This window comes from Solanum stenotomum, chromosome 7 (genome assembly GCF_019186545.1).
Source record: "Solanum stenotomum isolate F172 chromosome 7, ASM1918654v1, whole genome shotgun sequence".
NCBI classification, from domain to species: Eukaryota; Viridiplantae; Streptophyta; class Magnoliopsida; order Solanales; family Solanaceae; genus Solanum; species Solanum stenotomum.
Window position 1 is genome coordinate 59,594,914 of NC_064288.1, and position 22,756 is coordinate 59,617,669.

General features: G+C 32.7%; 3 protein-coding genes across 3 annotated transcripts; 2 read left to right on the plus strand and 1 right to left on the minus strand.

The window, feature by feature from the left end:
* Positions 1 to 800: 800 nt before the first annotated feature.
* LOC125871739 (beta-glucuronosyltransferase GlcAT14A) lies at positions 801 to 5,185 on the plus strand. Its single transcript, XM_049552398.1, has 4 exons — positions 801 to 1,528; positions 3,272 to 3,347; positions 3,471 to 3,586; positions 4,313 to 5,185. Exons 1-4 carry the CDS (start codon positions 934 to 936, stop codon positions 4,819 to 4,821), a joined length of 1,296 nt encoding a protein of 431 aa, XP_049408355.1. The 5' UTR covers positions 801 to 933; the 3' UTR covers positions 4,822 to 5,185.
* Positions 5,186 to 5,458: 273 nt separating this feature from the next.
* Positions 5,459 to 12,007, minus strand: LOC125871470 (protein PAM71-homolog, chloroplastic). Its single transcript, XM_049552060.1, has 10 exons — positions 11,675 to 12,007; positions 9,990 to 10,149; positions 8,893 to 9,076; positions 8,414 to 8,461; positions 7,746 to 7,842; positions 6,855 to 7,018; positions 6,602 to 6,667; positions 6,216 to 6,266; positions 5,990 to 6,094; positions 5,459 to 5,904 (listed from the first exon to the last, which is right to left on the minus strand). Exons 1-10 carry the CDS (start codon positions 11,829 to 11,831, stop codon positions 5,839 to 5,841), a joined length of 1,098 nt encoding a protein of 365 aa, XP_049408017.1. The 5' UTR covers positions 11,832 to 12,007; the 3' UTR covers positions 5,459 to 5,838.
* An 8,199-nt stretch (positions 12,008 to 20,206) lies between these two features.
* LOC125870746 (GATA transcription factor 1-like) lies at positions 20,207 to 22,488 on the plus strand. Its single transcript, XM_049551249.1, has 2 exons — positions 20,207 to 20,489; positions 21,622 to 22,488. Exons 1-2 carry the CDS (start codon positions 20,307 to 20,309, stop codon positions 22,273 to 22,275), a joined length of 837 nt encoding a protein of 278 aa, XP_049407206.1. The 5' UTR covers positions 20,207 to 20,306; the 3' UTR covers positions 22,276 to 22,488.
* Positions 22,489 to 22,756: the final 268 nt, after the last annotated feature.

Here is a 22,756-nt window from a genome sequence, read left to right on the forward strand (position 1 = left end):
CAACAACACAGTTTATAATTAAGTCCCTCTTTGTGTATTTTCAGTAATGTTTGTGCAACTCAATAAATAGACATTTGACTGATATAAAAGACATTTCATCTACAAATATTGAGGTACAGTGGTTATTACTCATTTATCATTTAATAAAATATTTCGGTGAATTTAAGCTCTAGTATAAAGTTACTTTTTGTTAGAGGACATTTTATTCTTAATATACTATTTTTTAGCTTATATCTAAATTTAGTCAGATTTCAATGAGTGTATTGGACATCCAAATGAAACAAAAGAGATATTCATAGTTTTCAATATTAAATTAGACCATCTACATCACACCTTTTGAGTGTGGTCCTTCCTTAAATCATACTAACTCGAGATATTTTAAACATCGACTATATTTAGTTGGACTTCAACGAATGTATTAAACATTGAAGGAGAAACAAGAGAGTTATTTATGGTTTTCAATATTAAATAGTTTGTTACATCACACTTTTTGAATACGATCTCTTTCTTGATTCATACTAATTCGAGATATTTTAAACATCATCTACATTTAATCGGACTTCAACAAACGTATTAGACATCAAAGGAGAAATAAAAGAAACAAAAGAGTTACTTATTTATGATTTCTATAGTATTAGATTAGTCTATCTACATCACACCTTTTGAGTATGATCCCTTTCTTGAATCATACTAAAACTCAGGATATTTTGTACATCAACTATATTTCGATATTCTAGAAACTTGTCATGCCGCCCATTCACATCCCAAATTTGAACAAGTCATGAGAATCAAATCAATCATCAAATTCACAGACAACAGAAGAAGGCAGTGTGACTGAGAAAACCAAAGAAAAGAACCAAACCATTTACAGTAACATTCTTACATATATAAAATATTAACTATTTCAAGAATCTGTTTGTAAATCCCAAGAAAATGCACCACCACCACCCACCTCCACCAACCACCACCAGAACCACCACCCCCACCACCAAAATCTCAACACCCTTTATTATTCTTGCCACCACTATCTTCTCACTTCTCCTTATTCTTACCTTCTCCTTCAGTTCCCCTCCACCCCACCCCCACCCCAACCAACCCCACCCTTCCCTTTTCCCAAATCATCAACCCCATCGTCTCCTTTTTCATCATAACCCAAATGACCAAAATACCCTTCTACCCCCACCCCCTGCCATAGCTTACCTCATCTCTGGATCCACAAAAGACACCTCAAGAATCATCCGTTTGCTATTTGCAGTATACCATCCAAGAAATCAGTATCTTCTTCATCTTGATAGAAAAGCTTCTCAATATGAACGTGATGATCTTGCACTGTATGTTCAATCTGTGCCTCTTTTTAAAGCTGCCCAGAATGTGAATTTTATTGGAAAAGCTGATTCTGTTTACCCAATGGGGTCTTCTGCTTTGTCTGCTACTCTTCATGGAGCTTCTATCCTTCTGCGTGTTTCTGCTCAATGGAATTGGTTTATTAATCTATCTGCTGATGATTATCCACTTGTTACTCAAGATGGTATGAATTATGTGTAAAGATTTAATCTTTTTGATGTTTTTACTGGATTTAGTGTGTGTTGATTGTCCATTTGTTTGTCAAAACTCTATATGCATGTTGGATACTGTTGAAGATATGCACTGTTTAGTGTAAAAATTGAGTCTTTTTTGAGAAGTATGTGTAAAGATTTAATCTTTTTGGTGTTGTTACTGGATTTAGTGTCTGCTGATTATCCTATTGTTAGTCAAAACTCTGTATGCATGTTGGATAATGTTGAAGATATGCATACTATGAGAGATAAGATTAAGAATAAGGATACTTGGGACAAGGTGGGAGTAGCCTTTGTGGTGAGGAGAGGTAAAGGTAGAGGTAGAGGTAGGCTGAAGAAGTATTGGTGAAAAGGTGATAAGACAGGACATGACACAATTTCAGCATACCAAGACTTAGATAGGAGGGTGTGGAGATGGCGGATAAGTGTAGAATGTTAGTAGGTAGTTAAGCTTTGACTCGCTTTTCGATGGGTTAAGGCTTGGTGGGAGTCTGGGAGCACTATGTTTGTTGTAGTATTAGCCTTATACATGTATTTTCTTTTCAGTTACCACATTATTTCACTGATGTTACTGTTTCTTTTCTCGGAATATTCTGTACTGCTTTCCTTATTAATTGACATGTTTTCTTCACTATCGAATTCCCTTTTTCGTAAATACTTTGATTTGCTGTTTTTGAGACGAGGGTCTTTTGGGACTCTACCCGTCCCAAACCCCACTTGTGGGATTACACTAGGTATGTTTGCTGTTTGTTGTTGTTGTTGTAAACTGTTTGTTACTAGATTTAGTGTATGCTGATTATCCAATTGTTACTCAAGACTCTGAGATATGCATATTGGATAATGTTAAAGATGCGTTCTTTTTAGTGATTGTTGAGTAACTGGAGTATGCTTCTACTGAATTTTTAGCTTATGTAGGGAATTTAGGATCCTAATTATATTTTGCTTAAGATGGAATATTTGTAGAAACAGTGACTACACTTTGTGGTAAGGAGTTATCCGATCATTTTTTTTATGAAGAGGAGTTATCCAATCATTGTGAAGCACAACAACATCATACCCCGTGTAGTCCCACAAGTGGGGTCTGGGGAGGATAGGATGTTCGCAGCGTTACTGCCAGGGGCGGATCTAGAAGCCGACATATGGCTTGCTTGAACCTGTGGTGTTAGTTCAAACCCTGTTTTCTTATTAAGAAATTCACATTTAGAAACCAGTTACCTACACTTGATGTCGCTAGGAAATACTGGTTCCACCTCTGGTTACTGCCCTTAGCAGAAATGTGGCATTGTGGAACAGATATAGGGAGACCTTGGACTTAAGCTTTGCGGTCCAAATTGTTATCCTTTTGTTTTACAAGTAGTATAGTTTTGTCTGCATGAAGCAACAACAAAAAACATCTCTTATCCTGGGTGATTTGAGCTTGTCTTGGCTCTCTACGTTGATAGAATGCCGAAGGAAAAAAATGATTAGGATATTTAAGTTGTTATTTTTCTAGGATGTAAGCTGGTAGTCTGGTACATTATTCTTGACTTTGGTATTAATGGATGTACAGATGCATTTTCCTTTTCCTTTACTGTTTATCACTTCAATAGAGGCATTAAAATTTGATTCTATTCAATGGATCTAATTATGTCATTGGACTCATTTCTCACGACAACACACGCTCACTTAGGTAATGACTGATGAGTAATCTGATGCTATTTTCTATTGATTTTCAGATCTTCTACACATTCTGTCATATATACCCAAGGATCTTAATTTTGTCAACCACACAAGCTACATTGGGTGGAGAGAGTATGGCCATATCCTTTTCGTATTATAAGTTTCTATCTTTCTGTCTAAGCATGTATGCACATGGATAGAGGCAAGTAATGTATGGTTTTAGATCTTAATATATGAGTGTTTTGGATGTTCCAGGTCACGGAAGTTGAAACCAATAGTTGTTGATCCTGGGCTCTATCTTGAAGAGGAAGATGAAGTATTTTATGCAACTCAGAAAAGGGAACTGCCTGATGCTTATCGATTATTTTCAGGTCAGATGCTTGGTAGCCATATTTTTTGCATTATGAATGATGAAAGCATGAATATATTTGTGTTATTTAATCCCCTTGAATGTTTGATTGAAAAAAATAATAATCTTGATATGAAGTGGACAACTATAACGCTTTGTTCCTGTTAAAAAGAAAAGAGTAAAAAATGAAGTAGAACATAGAGATTGTAAAAGTAACTTTGAGATGAAGTAACCTCGTGCACAATGCATCCCACCTTACAAGGGTCCTGGGAAGAACCGCACACTAAGGGGTGTGATGTAGACAACTACCCTAATGCAAGCATTAGTGACTGCTTCCACGGCTCGAACATGTGACCTATATGACACACGGAGACAACTTTACCGCATCTGAGTACCTCTAAATGTCCATCCTTCTCCAAATCTTTATGCAGAAAATTCTAAACTAGGTGGCCATGACTCTTAAGACATTTTAGCTACATTGTACACAGAAAATCGATTTCAGTTTAGAATCAAAATCTTTCTGTCAATGAATCTACAACGCATCACCCATGTTCCAAGTGTCTACTATTTTATCCTTCACCTTGAAAAGGCCCCAACATTTTTTCGGAATTTAAATCTTTTTGGATATGTGACAACTAGGGCAAGGGTGTGTAGTAGTAGTAAAGCAACCACCCTATTTTGTTACTGGTTCGATATGTGTTTAAATTATTTAAGTCTAATACTAACAAACTTGTCCTCTTGGCTACAGGGTCTTCATCTAGTATCTTGAGTCGGAAGTTTATCGAGTTCTGCATCTTGGGCACGGATAACCTACCCAGGACTCTGCTAATGTACTTGTCAAATTCACCATCCTCGGCATCTGTGTATTTCCCGACCATTCTGTGCAATTCAAGGAAATACAACAGAACAACAATCAACCACAACTTGCGGTATGCTTCATTTAACTCAAGACAAGAGGTCCTTCCACTCAATACCAGTGACTTCAATGACCTGGTGATGAGTGGAGCAGTATTTGCTGCACCATTCGAGGCAAACAATCCGATTCTTGACCAGATCGACCATGAACTTCTCCACCACAAGCACGATGAACCAGTCCCTGGCGGATGGTGTTTAGGTGAAAATGAAATTGATAAATGTACTGTCTGGGGAGACGCTGAAGTTCTAAGACCAGGTCCAGGAGCACAGAGACTGGAAAAAAGATTTGTCCAGATTTTCAGTAATGATACATTTCGTTCTAGTCGATGTATCTACGAATAGAGCTCCCTCAAGATGAGAACTTACAGAAGAGACAAGCACTCGAAAAATGTTTTCTATCGAAAACAACCTCTCTACCTCCCAAGGTAGGGTTAAGGTCTGTGTACAGCCGTACACACTACCCTCCCCAGACTCAGACACGGGTATGTTGTTGACTCGAAAAGAATTACACGAGCAAAAATATACAGAAGACCAAGTGCTTCAGCCCTCGTGTAGTTTTTTATTAGCAATTTTGATAGAGAGCTCATTGTTGTATATTGATTATTTTTTTTAAGGTAAGGTTGTATATTGGTCTATTGGGCTGGCTAGCTACAACTAGGGCAATGGAAATCATTTTATAAAATCATGGATCTTACTACTTGTTCAACTTTGTGTTTTCATTCAACCACAAGAGCTTAATGGAGCGATATGGTTAGTAGAGATTCATATAGTCAATCTCAACTTGCTTTGCATTAACTAATTAGTTTCTTAGTTTCTGTTCTTCTATGAACCACATGACAGAAGAATTCACCAGTGTTGAATACCCAAGAGTAATCCTGCTCAAACAACTCGACCACATTTGCGGATATACATAACAATGCATTTCAAAATTAAATGAGTTCTTTGCTATACAAATTAGCACGTTTTTAACAATGTCAACTTGGGAACAGAAAAATAGTACATCTTTTTGTCTTCTTTAATGACAAAGTGATAGAACTTATTATAACAGAAAGAACAGAAATCTTGATTCTTTCACATATACAAATTGTACAACAATCATGAAAAATTTTCTGATAGGGGCCATAGGATTGCACATACATACAGCTCTCGTGTTGCCTAAGAACCACTAATATAGCTTCTTCTACTTATTCTACAGTAGTACAAGAATGTCATTGTTTTATGCCAAGCATGAACATGTTACTGATCTATGGTACCATCAGGAGTTTCCTGCCCTCTACCACTAGCGTTTCTCGCGTATCTATCCAGTCTAAATAGGCGTCTTAGAACTTCTCGACAGTCTTCTTTTTCTGTAGAACTTGGTTAAAAGACTCCAAACAAAGTAGCAACAGCAAATATTAAGAATAGAACTCCACCCAAGTAGCCAACCTGTTGTATAACCAAGATAATATGCTTAGAACTCAAAATACAATTATGTAGAGCAGATTCGGGGGAAAAAAAGGCGCTGGCTTACCAGTTTCTCAGAAATGTAATTGGCAAGAAACCCGCCTCCTAGTATTGCAATAGATGTAGCAACCAGGTGTCCGGCAATGGCACCACTTGCCACACCCCATGGAGACTGCGAAATAGAGTCAGTATGGCAGTGAGGAAATAAACAGAAGTTTGGAGAGTTTGAAACTTAAATTTTATGGGAAGCTCGGAAAATATATCGTTAGTATAGAATTTCATAGAAACTGTACCTGAGCTGCACCAAGTGCTATCGTTGCAAGCATTGATCGATCTCCCCATTCCTAGGAGGCAAAAAAAGCAATAAGATTCCTAACTTAAAAATTACAACAGGCCTCGATGTTCTTTAGCAACTGGATATAGTTACATAACACTTTCTAGACTTAAATGTTGTGAATGCAAAACCACAGAAACTAGTTCTAGTCTTCCATGTCACACTCAAACAACTTACATGAACACTATAAAAATGATACAAATGACTTGATTTTTTTATTAAATAAATGTTGGCGTCCTGGAAGCTTGCACTCTGTCTACCATCTACTCTACATTTTGCATTGGCTCCTTCTTTGAAAAAGGGAGTAGAAAAGAAACGATGTTGCATCCAGAAGAAGCTACTTACAGCAAAAAATACGAGGCTAAAAGACTTCCACAATATTTCAAGCGGATTTGTGAGTCGTTTTGATGCCTGAAATAGACATCTATTAAATCGTTAGAACCAGCTTGTTGAAGATGCAAGTGGTGCAAACATGGAGACAGGAAAGAGAATGAAGTCATCCCCATAAATACTTGTTCTGATGATTAAGACATTTGGAAGTGCAGAATTCTCAGAGAACAATACAGCATTTAAGAGTGGCATTCAGCAGCTTTTTCACCTTTTCCTTCACAAGCTCCTCAGCTTCTGCAAATTCATCAAGTTCCTGACTACTCTTTTCACCAGTCTCAACATCTTTGCTTGGAAGTTCCCATGCATCTTTAATTGATTTGAGACCAAAAAAGAACAAGAGGGCAACAGCCGCGTATTCTCCAATAGGCAAGGCTGTTATGAAAAACAATTGGGAATTTTAAAATGAATATCAAGCAAAAATCAAGAAGGAGAACACAAACAAACAAAAGATGGTACGTGGAAATTTAGCTGGTGGGCAATGTGTTCTGCCCAAAACACTGAAGGAATCTGTTTCTAGCTGGTAAGGGAAGAAAATAAAGGAGCTCAAGATAGTTTGGATACCATTCGCGTGCATCTTTGATGGTTTGGAAGGAGGGGAACTTTAGATTCTCTGAGGGAAATGCTATCGTGTATGAAATATAGGTCATTGCAAGCTCTGGATGTTATGTGTAACTCGAGTAGTTCTGGTGGCCAAAAGGGTGTGTTTTTCAGTGTGCATGTGCAAGAAAAGGTACACTAGGATAAACAAACACTATAAAAATACCACAACAGTCTATACTTCACAGGAAGAAACATTATCAAGCAAGAGTAAGAAGCGCTATATAACCAAACTTGCCGAGAGAATGTTAAGTTCTAATATCCAATGATCGGCATACTTGATGAGCCAGTCATAATGTACCCAAACAAACTTATCAGTAAGCTTGCTGCCAACTAATGCGCATATTAACCATTTACTTTCTGAGAACATGAACCCAATTTAGGACAAGTTTGCTTCAACAAAAGGAAATGCTAAGAAAAATGTGCCAATATATAAAGATCCCAAGGAGCCAATCAGAAAACTAAAAATAAAAACAAATAACAGTCCCAAGGTCTAACTTACTTGTTTGAAACTGAGCAGGTACTGAATGGAAGATCCTTCCTATTATGACAGAGAAGACCGTCATAAGTGAAAGAGCACCCATAGATCCCAAAAGGACCTGGTCATTGATGCAATTTAAGTAAGATAAAGAACTGAACAAAACAGAAGTGACCACAACATTACATCTCGGTATAGCAGTAGCAAGAAATACTAAAACCAAACTGCATTTACATTATATCAACATTCAATCTACGAACTTGTGAGCGCAAGTCTATATTAAACCCCATTTTTATATTTCAACAAGTTTCAATAAGTTTTTGAATTTCATTTGCTTTCACATAATTAGGCAACATTATAACTCCTAAATAATAATTATATGATGAAAAATGGATTGCGTCCTTTTTCAGTTTGATCAATAATTCTACAAACAAATCCTGCAACCACCAAATGATCATAATCTAGGATCCCCATCCTCAAAATTTCTGGCAGTAATGATAGCCTATAAGGAAAGAATGCTACAAGATACCAAAAAAATAGTTTTAGGTATGAAAGCTTCAAGTGGATTGCTTTAAAGATATACCTAAGTTCAGTCACAATTATTCACTTTTATTCTCTTAAAACTTAATATCCTTAGATGCAAAAGAGATAGAAAAGGAGAAGTAAGGGACAAGGAACGCAAAAGTTCATACCAGTATTCTCTTATATTGCATGGCCAAGAGGGCAGCGATGAAAAATGTCTGTTGAATTGCATATTAAAGAAAGAATTAGATAGATTTTTTGAATAAGACAAATTATCTCAAAACTTGCATAGGACAAAAGCAGATCCCAGATTAAATAACTCAATCAATTAGCTGGGAATACATTCATATCAGTAGAATCATGTACAGTGTCACAAGGCTCATTCTGAAAGCATCAAAGTTTTTCAACAAAAGACACCAAAGAGAGAAACTTTTGCTAATTGATGCATAAATGCTTAGCCATGATTATGTGTTACACCACTTTTACACCTACAAGGTATTTATGTCAATGCCAGATATAAGACCATTAGCACTAGCCGTATCAAAGAGAATGAAAAGGTTAAGAACCAAAGAAATGAAAGGGCAAAAAACAGTCATGAGTTCAGGAAAAGCTAATAAGTATAGCATATTGTCTCAATCTCTCCATTTACCTTGTCTCCAATCTCAGAAACAAATATCAACGAGAATGCAGCAGTGAAACCTGATTTCGTAAATGCTGCAATGAGTGATGACGGTCCTCCTTTCGTGAAGGCAATCAGCGAAAATACTAACGAACATCCACATAGCACAAGAGCTATAGCGAGAGGATAAGGAATTTTACTAGGAAGTGCCTCACTGCCATTCATGAAAGTTAAACCTACATAAGTGTCATATCTTGTGAAAGTTCCTATTTAGTTAGTTGCAATCAAACTAAAACCTGTTTTCTCATATGAAAATGCATGAAGATACCTAGAAAGTCAGAAGAGTTCATGTCCGATATATCAAAGACTAGGATTCTATAACTTAATACATGTGTAATAAATTATGATTGCAGCCTGAACCTCTTCCTTTCATTCTTGAAGGAAAGAAAACGTAATCAAATTGCAATCTGTAATTGTGACTACACTGACAGTTGAAGTCATTATAGATACTCCTTTTTATTTGTGTTTTTCTAAAAAGAATTCTTGAAGTTTTATTATGTAAACAGAACTCCCAAAACATAAGCCACATGCCGAAAGTAGAGGTGTCTGTTGGACATTGACAGATGCTTTTGATCAAGCTGCATTAAGGTGATATACTTGTCATATTGAGAGTTTAAATGTGAAAATGTTTGCATTGGACGAATCAGGGAACACTACTTCTTTGTTTCTTGACACAAAATTACCAGCACTACAAGACAATTTCATAAGTATAATGTATATTGTTCAAATCATATTAGTCCATCCCCCAAAAACTTTCATAAGCCATTAAACTTTATCATCCAATCATCCTTGTGATGTGAGGTTTAACGGGATCAAGTACTTAAACATGCACTCTTGATAAATCCAGCCATTGGCAGGATAATAGTTATCCCACAAACCAAATGCACTCTTAACTCGAGGGACCCTTTACAAAAGATTTAACAGCCTATCTTCCTCTACCCGTATACTTGTTAACAGCATGCTCTTTATGCAGAAAAGAAATTTAAAGTATTCACCAAACCTTTCACAATTTTGTATGTGGATAGAAATTCTCGTTATTTAATTGCTAAGTTATATATATAGCATACATTTTCGATGAACCATCGGTAGACAGCTGATTGACTGAAACATTGTGGCTTTCATTTCCTTGACTTTCTTCAAAACTTCCAGATCCAACACCAACATTAGATGCATAGGGTATAATTCTGCTATGCCTTCGCTGCAACTTAGGGAGCGCTGTACATCTTACTACAAGTAACAAAGGCATGAGTCAGTAACAAAATAGAGCAACAAGATGTAGTAGTCAGAAGGAAAGAAATAAAAGAATCTAATTCTACTAGGAATATTAACAAGCGGCGGATCAAAAATTCAGAAATTATCTTGGTGGGGAGTAAGAAAGTTCATCTGACAGGAAATTGGCATCTCGCATCTAATATTAAGTGAATTTATTTACCATCTTAAGGTCTTTCATTCTATAAACTAAATCACTTGCAGGATTGAAGTAATATAGAGTTCAAAAGCCCTCATATATGTATTAAGTAGAAATTGTTATGTATCGTAATGTAAAAAATCATCTTAAGCCATAAATATATCTGATACACTAATAGTCCTTTTTCCTGAATTAGATCCCTAGCGACTATAAGTCAAGCTACACTATCTTTGACCATGATTTGTTCAAACATTTTTCTAACTGAGTGCATGAAAAAGCAATAAATCCAACTGAATAGTAGTCGGACTAAATTGTCTTTGACCAACAAGCACAAAATTGGAATAACTTCAAATTAGCCACCTTCCCCCAAACCAAAAGAGGAACGCCAGAAAAGGCCTAAAGCTTCTAATTTAACAATGATGTCCAGCTTGCGCACACCTTGAACTATTCAATCGGGTACCTACTACCACCCACTAGCACAACTACCGAGCAACTCTACCCACTAAGATTTAGGAAGAAGCGAAGAAATCACCAACCGTTTTATTATCTCTCCTAGGATTTGAACCCTGGTCTCCCTTGGTGTTTTTTTTAGTGACAAGGGAAACCCACAGCCGCTACGCTTTGGATGCACAAGGTAAAACCCACACTCCTATGCAATATCTCACAAACCACACAGGAGAGGTAACCCGCACTAGGCAAGCCCGGTGTGACGACCTCGAACCAAAAGGCAAACCCCTTGCTTTCGCTGGCAAGGGGTTTCGGGTCTCCCTTGGTTTTCACACACAGTATTAGCCGCTAGTCAACACTCTTGGGTGCTCATTAAATATTTTTCCTTCGTTTTTACACGAATGACGGTTGTTGAGCTAAACCACTATGATTAGCCCAAATAAGCTTCCTCATAAGAGAGTATCATATTATCTCAATAAAAATCCAAAATAGAAAACACCCAACTGGAGCACTAAGCTAACACCCAACTCCTCAGTCAGTAAACATAACAACAACAACAACAACATATCCACTGTAATCTCAATATGTGGGGTTTAGAGAGGACAGGGCGTACACATACCTTACTTCTACCTTGTGGAAGTAGAAAGGTTGCTTTTAAAAGAGTTTCAACTCAAGTAACTCATAACAAAGCAATGTTAAAAATAACATACAGATGCAAAGCAGACATATCAAATAATAGTGAAATTATTACATGGGGGCAAAGAAACTATGCCCAATTTCTCATAACTTCAAAATGGGGCATCTCAAAATTCACTTAACTACTAACATACCCACAAATCACTCAATCAAATCAAATTCTTGGACTCAAAATCAAAAAGGGTATTCATAAAAACTTACAAAAAGATGAAATTCCTCCTGAAAAATGGGAAATTCTCCTTGTGGGTATTGATGGTTTGCTAGGCAATGAATCCAAAACATTCAAAAATGAAAACTTTTTCTTCCCCCAATAACTTGATGCTATAGAATTAGATGTTTGAAGCGCCAACCCCTGCATTTTTTCTTTAATTCTATGTACTATAACTAAAAAAGATTGCTTTTTTTGTTTACTATAAAGTCATTTGTGAACAAAAACGTTTAATAAAAAATATTGGGATTCTCTACACTTTTTCAGAAAAGTAGTCGTAACCCAGAAGCTGAAGAACTGATTAGGGAGTGTGGAGTTCTTGGGATTTTGCAGGTGCCACGTGTCATCATGGATCTTTTCAGATAAACTGATGAAGTTAAAAACGACGCCGTTTTGAAGCTTGTGGATTTGGGCTTTTTTTTTCACCTTGGGCTGGATGGATGTTGTTCTTGGAAATTTTCAGAGTCCTGACACGTCTTTCGGAAACAGTCTCTCTACCTTCACGAAGTAGTGATAAAGTGCACATGTATTCTATCTTCTCCGGACTTCACTTGTGGAATTTCATTAGGTATGTTAATTGTTGTTGTGTAATGTAGAAATGGCATTTACTAGTAATTTTTTCGGTCAAGTATTTAAAAATGGTTATTACCATAAAGTTTTATGTAATTTTCAAATTCTAAAATATCATATAGTTCCCATAGTTTTTTCACATGTGAAATTTGAAAATTCATGATAGTGTTTATTTTTTAATTACGGGGGCTAAAAAGTGGCTATTTGTAAATTTTATCCATATTTGACTAGATATAAAGTTGAAGAAAAAATGAAATATGTCTATAACTTATGGTTTTAAATATATGAATGCAATTTTATAGTTACAAAAGCATACCACTAAGAAGAAATTTTTTTTAAAAAAAATCGTTCTTTTTAAAACAGGATGATAAAAATATATTGTAATATAGACTAAAATAAATTAGATGGAGTATAACTTTATCAAACTAATTAGAAACAAAAAGAGAGAATAGAATAGAACAACATTGAATTTTTGGGGATTATTTTAAATTTTGAAGCTCGATCCAATTGTCATTTGATCGCTCGAGACCTTATTTTATGGAATTATACCAGGTATATTGTTATTGTTGTTAAATTGTTATTTGATCGCTTCAGACCTCAATATGTAGGATTATATTGTGTATATTGTTATTATTGTTGAATAGTCATTTAATTGCTCCATACCTCATTTTATAGGATTATACTAAATATATTATTATTATTGTTGAATGGTCATTTTATCGCCTCATGCCTCATTTTGTGAGATTATACTGGATTTATTATTATTATTGTTGAATGGTCATTTTATCTCTTCAGACCTCATTTTTACGGAATTATACTAGATATATATTGTTATTATTGTTGGACGGCCATTTGATCAAGAATGTTTCATGTTGTTAATCAATGAAATTGACCAAGTAATTAATGAGTATTAAATCCTAATACCAATTTAACAATTTCCATAAGCATGTTACATGCTCTATATACGTTTTATATATTATCAAAGATAGAATAAGTGAGAACAAGAAGAATCATACACAATGCCTTAGATTATTATTTATCTAGATCGAAAAATAATACTTGTTATAGAGTTTCAAATTTCACATATAAAAACTTCAAAAATTGCTTATTATTATAAGTTGTAATGATTTACTTATTTATTCATACAAAGAATTGTGTACATACTATTATTAATTAGAGAATCGAAAACGATAAAAAAAAAATGACGAAAATAAAATTACTCTCACAATTACATTCATTATATGAGAGACTAATATCATTAGACTATAAGCCTCGATGTTAAGAGCCATAAGATAAATCTCAGCTTATATTAAAAGCTTATTTCAATGGAATAAACAAATAGGAATCAAAAGCTTATCAATATTAAGCAGTCATGATTCATGAGGATAAAAATTCCTAGGTTATTTAATTCTTTGTATATATATATACTTTCCGTCAAATCAAGAATTTTATTGACAGTTTGCATATATAGAATCATATTCTAATATGACATATATTCCCTTCAATTCACAACATTACTAATGGGTGCAGCCTTTTTTTTAAAAAAATGTGTTGATTTATTAGTTCGATTACCAAAAATAAAAAAGTCACATGTGAATAGACAGGACATGTATAATACGGTATATGAAAGTTTTGATATCGTAATTTTGATATTCAATTTTTAAAATTATTATACTAATACTATAGCGATTTAATTCGGTATGGTTTGATATTTTGAAATTTAATTTCAATATTTTGTGATATGGTAAATTTGTAACCATAGTTTGTTCGATTTCGACTAATATATACTCGTATAATAGCGTATTATAACTTCAACAATTAAAAAAGATCTCAATTGTGTCATACGACACATTACACATTGTAAAAACATATATTCGGAAATAAGTACAAACAACTACTTCTAATCAATTACATTTCAATCAAAATAGAGTAGTCAAAGTTTCAACTTCTAAATATTTTATACTAATACTAGGTTGCATATTTGTTAGTATATTAATAATAATAATAAGGCAAGGCCAGCCCTAAGTCTAAGTTGAAGTTATTGGATCTCTTTCAGGTTTGAAAGCAGTCCTTATTCCATCAACAACCTTGTTTTTGTTTTGTTTGTGGACAAACGATATCCGGTCAGGCCTATATATATATATATGGTATTCGATATTTCGATACGTTATTTCTAAATACCAAATACCATACCGAATATAAAAAGAAATAAAATATATACCATATACCATATCAAATACCATACTATCAAAACCACAATATCAAAAAAAATTATATGATATGTTAATTCGGTATATACCATACATACACACCCCTACCAACAACGCCTTTGATATGATAGACAAACAACATATGAGCCATCTTTTTCTATTGGTTGATTCGCGAAATCACCTCTTGAAAAAAATAGAAGCTCTTGGGTCTAAACGGGAATGCCATTAATAACTTGATTTTTGATCCTTTGAATCAACTCGATAAATTTAGTTGACCATGCATAGTAAGCTCGCTTGCTTGACCTCATTTGAACATGGATTTATGTAGAATATCACAATTGACATATCTAAAATTGCTACAATAAAGTAGAATGATCTCTCATTTAGATATAAGTTTAAGTATTCTTTTCAGTTGTCTCAACTAGAAAAAGTATCGTATTAATTAAGAATTAATATTATTACTATTTGTTTTCTGAGTGATACATGATAGAGAATATAAAACTAAGGAATATGAATGAAAATTGAATGTTACAAATTTAAAATGTATAAGTAATTAGAAGCACTAATTATACTCTTTGTCAACAAAGCAAAAAGAGGAATCTAGACTTTGTTGTTCTTGTAGCTTTACTTTATTACTAGGGGAAAAAATATTTAATTGTTTTCAATCAAATAATTGTTGAGGCTTATATGATTGCTTTATCTCAACTTAGAAGGGACAATAATGTACTTCCAAGAATTATATAAATATTAGTTCATTTAGATATGTCATGAACCAAATTTGTGGCACGTATCATTTTGACTCAATAAATATTATGAATTTATTCCTCGAGTTATACCATAATCTAACACAAAAGCACACGTATCATGTGAATTTTTGTATGACATATAAATTTATCACTTTCCTCTTTCAATCTGATAAAATTTTTTATCTAAAATATCACGTGCGATTATACATCAAAAACTTGTTAATCAAAAAGAAATTTAACATTTTACTTATCACGATAATCGATAAATCAAATCTAACCATCGGATGAATAGCACTTTACTTGCCGGCTAACTTAACATTATTTTTTATTTTATAACTATAACAAACTAAAAGTTAAATGTCTAATTATTAATACATAAATTCGATTGACTTTTGTAAACAAGAAAAAATAAAAATTAAGATCCTAATATATATAACCCTTGACTTATCAATAATTGAGTTGAGGGTCACTAAGCACTAGTGATTTTCTTCAAGTACTTGTTTTTATTTAAATATTAAATCATGAATACAATTATTTTTTAAATATCTCATCTGATATTCAATATTTATATTATAATCTAATTAAATTTGAATTTCATATCAAAAAATCTACATTAAAAGTGACCCATAACAAATGTGATTCCATACCTTCAATTATTGAATAATAAATAAATATTTTATTATTTTTCATTCGATGTCCGATACGCACGACATAGAATAACGAATAAAGTTATGCAAGGCACATAACATTTCTCTTTTTCTAAAGGACACACGTGAGTGTCACATGCAAAATGGGAGAGTAGTTGGAGGCATCAAAACTACTCACGGAGGTTCAAAAAACGTGGTGGGTCCCACGTGAACATGCAAGTGGACCCTACATGGTTTTTTTTTGAAAATTAATTATTAAGGGACAAATTAGAAGGTACAATAACAACGTACCGTTGGTATATTCTTACAAGTGAGGTCTCGAAAATTGAGAGAGTAATGTGTACGTAGTCTTACTCATATTTTGTGAAGTTGAAAGGTTATCAGTGTATTTTTACAAATAATGTCTCGAAAGTTGAGAGAGTGATATGTATGTAGTTTTACTAATATTTTATGAAGTTGAAAGGTTATGTTTGATTAGCTCAACTCGAGCCTAACAAAATCAATAAGAAAAAGGAGATATATAATAGTAATAACTTAGAATATAATAATCAGAAAAAAAACATATACTAATAGTAAATTCAAAGAATATAAACTTGTAAAGTATTTAAACTATTTCACCATATGGGTGTATATAATTTTTATTCTTTTAAAGTATGTAATTGTTTTATACATTATTATTAATCATATAAGTAATTAGTTTATGCATTATAATTTTGTTATAAACTACCCTTTTGAGTTTTGACCGTGAATAGTTCTCACTTTGTTCCGAAATATATTTCTACAAAATTGTTTGAACATAATATTCTTATAAAATCACTCTAAAATATCAAAATAAAATAAAATAACATCAATCAGTATTCATATCCAATCACAATTTCAAATTTCAGATAACCATTTTCAACTTATAAATAAATATTTTTTTTCAAATTTCACAATTCTTATATCCAAACTATTGCTAGATTTTCTCCATTTAAATTTCAAACCTTTGACTCACTAATTTCAAAATATTTTTCAAAAATAATAATAATAATTTTTTTAAAAAAATCTCAAATCATTACAATTTAATGGATAATAAAAAAATCACAAGATTATCGCCGCCACGTGCGGTGTCTTAAAGTCAAAAGATTTTTTTTCCATAAATTAAAATAAAAACAAAAAATACGTGTCGGTTTATGATTGGCTGTCTGACGTGTGATTTGGAGCCTATGGGAACAAGGACACATCGGTTCAATCGCCCGACCCGTTTCGTAAGCGGCCCGCATTCTAGTAAAAGACAAAAATACCCTTGTGATCAAATTTATTGGCAATTATATCCTAACAAGTAACAAGACAGGTATTGTTCATGTTCATGCAAACGTTCAGTGTACTTTCACTTGTCATGTAGCAGTCATTTGGACTATTCAATATTGCCTTTTCATTATTATAATCGGGCATCTAAACACATAATAAAATATCGATAACGAACACGTTTGATTCAAAATTTAGAGGTATATTTCACTCATATTATAAGATCGGGGTGTGAACGTGGAGCCAGTATTAGGAGTTTGGGGTTCTAAATTTTCTTCCTTTTCCTTACCATTGAGTTATTAATCAGTTTTTTTTGGGGTTCACAGGTTATTACTTAATTTTTTTATACAAATATAGGGTCTACGGAAAAGCTACTGGATTCGTTCAAACCTATGAACCCCCACCTAGCTCTGCCCTTGTCGGGGTGTATTTACATTCAGTTAGTCAAATTAAAGAGTATTTTTAAAGACTATCAATAGTTCGAGAATGAAACTAATAATTTGGTGTCAGAATGTTTTCAATATTTTTGTCATCTCTTCTTTTAAGTTTTAGCTAACATGCATTAGCCTCAAGAGTATTTTTAAATCTATCAATAGTTCAAAGATGAAATTGATAATTCGTTATTGTCAGAATGTTTGCAATATTTCAATCATCTCTTCTTTTAAGTTTTAGCTAACATGCATTAGCCTCAATATGCCGTAAAATATGAGGTTCATTTCAATTGAGTATGAAACTATCTAATTCTTTGTTAAATTTGGACGAATGATCAAGTTTTTTAGCAATAAAATTTGCATATTTATTTAAAAATAACAAAAGAAGTATAATAAGTAATGATTATTAACAATTTATTAAATAAAATCTTTGAACTTTAAATAATTTGTGTCACATAAAATGGATCAGGAAGTAAAAGATTTTGACTACAAAATAATTTATAAATACTAATTATTTTACTAAAACAAGTGTTAAATTAGTCAAGTAATTATATAAATTAGAGTAACTTAATTGTATAACTAAATAAAACATTTATTTCTTGGTAAATGAATTCGAAAGGATAGAATTTCATTTTATTTTCCTTAATATGAAAGTAATTGATGTCTTTTCCACATTCTAAACACCTTCTCAAATTATTTATTTATTTTTATCAACATTTATGTATGAATAATAAAAATATGAGAACAGTTACAATTTGCAAAAAAGATTTCATTCCTTAAATGTAATATATAATATTCAAATTTTGAATTTCAAAGGATCATAATGAACATAAATTTTCCAATAGTAGTACATATTATATCCAATAATCAATATGCAATTTCCATCTATTCTTGAATTGAAGAGGTATATCGAAAATAATTTTTCCGTCTTCATAAAAATAAGAATAAAATTGCATACTCTTGCGTGAAAATAACATAAAGTCAATATTCTTTTTGATGTATATCTCTGCTATAATAAATGTGCATATCGTGACAAGTTGAGATAATTTCACATTTATTCAAATTAAATAATCTTTTGCGTTGAAATAACGCAAAGTTAATATTTTATCATATATAAATATATAATAAATGTGCATATCGCGACAAATAAAAATATTCAAATTTGAAATAAAAATAGATTTACTTCAATATAAAATATTCAAACTTGAAACAAAAATAGATTTACTTCAATATTCAAAAGTCAAAATAATAGTAACTACAAAAATATAGATTTTCAGTTATCAAATAATTCCAAGATCACATAAATATTGTTTTCCATTTTTATTTTCTCCATGTTAATTTTTTTAAAATGGCAAATCCAATTTAATTTAATCATAATTACAAAAGAATAAAGTAAAACAGTTTTAATTTTCTTTATTAAATTATAACAAGGAAAACTTAAAATAATAATTAAAAATCAATGCTTGAAACTGGTAATTAATGCAAAATACATATCTTGTATACATATATTTATCAATTATTATTAAATATTACATGCTATCATTTTAATTGTTAATTAATTTAATCTAAATATCATGTGAAAAAATAATAATTTCCCATTGGAAATATAGAGTAGGTAAATAAAAGGAAAATAATTTAGTAGAAAATAAGGAAAATACTATAAACTTTGACCAATATTTAATATATATTTTTTCATAGTATTAATATAAAAAAGATTACAAATATACATTTTGAATATCTAAATTATACAAAATTAATTAATTAATTTAATTTAAATATCATGTGAAAAAGTAATAATTTCCCATTGGAAATATAGAATAGGGAAATAAAAGGAAAATAATTTAGTAGAAAATAAGGAAATTACTATAAACTTTGACCAATATTTAATATATATATTTTTTCATAGTATTAATATAAAAAAGATTAGAAATATACATTTTGAATATCTAAATTATACAAAATTAATTAATTAATTTAATCTAAATATCATGTGAAAATAATAATTTCCCATTGGAAATATAGAGTAGGAAATAAAAGGAAAATAATTTAGTAAAAAATAAGGAAAATACTATAAACTTTGACCAATATTTAATATATATATTTTCATAGTATTAATATGAAAAATATTACAAATATTAATTTTGAATATCTAAATTATATGAAAAAGATTACAAATATTAATTTTGAATATCTAAATTATATAAAAAATAATAATTAATAATCCAAATACCATGTGAAAAAATAATAATTTCCCATTGGAAATATAGAGTAGGGAAATAAAAGGAAAATATTTATCACAATATTTTCATATTTTCCTTTTAAAGTCAAACATTATAAACTTTGACCAATATTTTAAGATATATATTTTCACAATATTAAATGTAGAAAAGATTACAAATATCTAAATTATACAAATATTTAAATTTATAATATTTCTATTTAATTAAGTAATAATTTTTGAATTTTTTTAGAGTTAAAATATAATTATCAAAAACGATTTTATTCTCAGGACTGAAATTATTATTTTTATTAGAGAGCGTTTTATCTCCTATAATAATAACACTCCTTAAAAAGAGAACCAATCTTTTCCCCACCCACCCCCACCCACTCACTATTTATTTATTTTTTTCCTTTTGATTTTTTTTCTTCTCTCTAAACAAAATCAAACCAAACCCTTATTCCATTTTTCCTCTTTCAATTTCTCCCTTTTGCTCTCTCTCTGTGTGAAAAAAAAATGAAAATGGAGGATTTGGACCCAACTGCATGTTTCATGGTGGATGATGACCTTCTCAACTTCTCTTTGGAAGATGAAACTGTTGAAGAAGATGATGAAAAATCAACTATTACTAGCAAAGACCCACTTTCTTATTCTTCTTCGTCTTCAACAAACCCTCTTGTTAGTCTTCTTCCCCACCCTGTAAGTCACTCAAATTTCACTGGTTGTTAAGTTTTTTTGTTCGATTTTACCCTTTTTGAGACTACCCAGAAGTTTTTTTGGCCGGAAATGTTGTCACCGGTGTTTTCCGGTGAGTTGAACAAAACTTCTGGGGGTTTGGAGGGTATTTTTGTAAATGATGGTGTAAAAGGTGGGCAGTTTTGAAACGGTTGTTGGGGGAAGACTTAGAAAGTTGATTGACAGGGTGAAAGTTGTGAGGTGTTTAGAGGGAATTTAATTTTTTTGGACTATTTTGCCCTTGAAACCCTAAGGCTACAGAATCATGGATGAATGACATGTGGGGGACTGGTGATTAAGAAAAAAAAGTTTTTTTTTTTGGAATTTAATTAAATTTAATTTATTAATAAAATTTGGGATTTTTTTGTTGAAAGAAATGAAATGTGGGGTTATTTTGGGAATTTTGGAATGTCTACAACATGACTTTATTGGTTGTCACTATGTTTGAGCTGTACAAATAAATGTGCCATATCAGTTTCAACTTGCATTTCATAATGTACAAAGACATTTTTGCCCCTAACATCAATGTTTATTTACTCTCCAATTTGTTAAAGTTGTGAATTGTACTAGTTGGAAATATTGACTTTTTGTTTCCTCAATTTATGCTTTGTTGAGTCGAGTGTCTATTAATGACTTATCCACCTCACACAAGCCGTGGCGGAGCCACACAACACCCCTTTTGTCGGAAAATTAAAGTGTGTAGCCAGTTAAAATTATTTTTTTTTATACGTAATGATACCTTGACTTCTAGGCGATTTTACTTTTTCATATTTTGACATCTCTTAGTGGAAATTCTGGCTCTACCGTTGCACACAAGATAGGTGTAAGGTCTACGTACACTCCACCCTCTCCAGACCCCACTTGTGGTATCTCGCGGTGTATGTTGTTGTTCTTGTACTGTCTACAATGGCTTAAGCCTAGTACTTAACTAGATTCCTTCCTAGATAGTTTTCACCCTTTGATATAATCTAAATAATACAGTTAATTGATATTTCTTATAAGAAAACTTGTAAATTGAACAATTAAAAAGAGAAGAGTTAGAGGTTGTTTGAAATAAGTGGCTTAGTTGAGATTATTAACATATTGCATTTTGCAGGAATGTGTAGAAGAAGAATTGGAATGGCTGTCAAACAAAGATGCATTTCCAGCGATAGAGTTTGGCATTCTTTCCGAGAACCCGGGTATGGTATTTGATCACCATAGCCCGGTTTCGGTGCTGGAGAATAGTAGCAGCACTAGTCACAGCAGTGGCAATGGTGTTGTTAATGGAAATGCTTATACGAGCTGCTGTGTCAACTTAAAAGTTCCGGTTAATTACCCTGTTCGTGCACGGAGCAAGAGAAGACGTAGAAGACGGAGAGGTGGGTTTGCTGACATGCCAAGCGAGCATTGTCTGCCGGTGACACAACCAAGTTTCAAGAACGTTAAGCAGCGTGAGCCATTGCTTTCGTTACCAATGAATTCAGCTAAGAGTGCTGCTAGCATTGGGAGGAGGTGCCAACACTGTGGAGCTGATAAGACCCCACAATGGCGGGCAGGCCCTCTGGGGCCGAAAACACTGTGTAATGCTTGTGGGGTGCGCTATAAGTCAGGCAGGCTGTTGCCAGAGTATCGCCCGGCTAATAGCCCTTCTTTCTCGGCTGCTGCGCATTCCAACTCCCACCGGAAGGTTTTGGAGATGAGAAAGCATAAGATTGGAGTGGGAGGAATGTTGATTCATGAAGCTTGTGGATATAGAGTAGAACAGTAGTGAGTCATCTTCAGCGTCTTTTCGGATATTTTCTTCATTTACTATAGTTAGCATAGACTATAGGTTTTTGTTGTAATGGTCTTGATGGTCAGTGATTTGCTTTGGTTTTCCATCAAAATCCACTAGGAATTTTGAACTTAGTTTGTTTTATTATATGCTTTTAAGATAGAAATCCAGAAAGAAGAGCTCCTAACAAAGATTTGGTTGTTTTTTAATCCTTCCTACTTACCTTTGTCATTTGCATGGATTGGAAATGATACATTTTTGAATCTTGAGAATGATGTTTGTGGCAGTTGCTGGAAATGTACTTGCTAAGCAGTTTTAACAGTTGCAGAAGGTGGTGTTCGCTCGAGATGGAAGTTTTGAAGGTTACAGTGTTCTAATTGGTTGAGGGATTTGATCATCTTACTTTGGTTTTACCCCTTTATGTAATGAAGCATTCTGCAATGTATTGTCTACTTGTTTGAATAAAAGAAAGAAG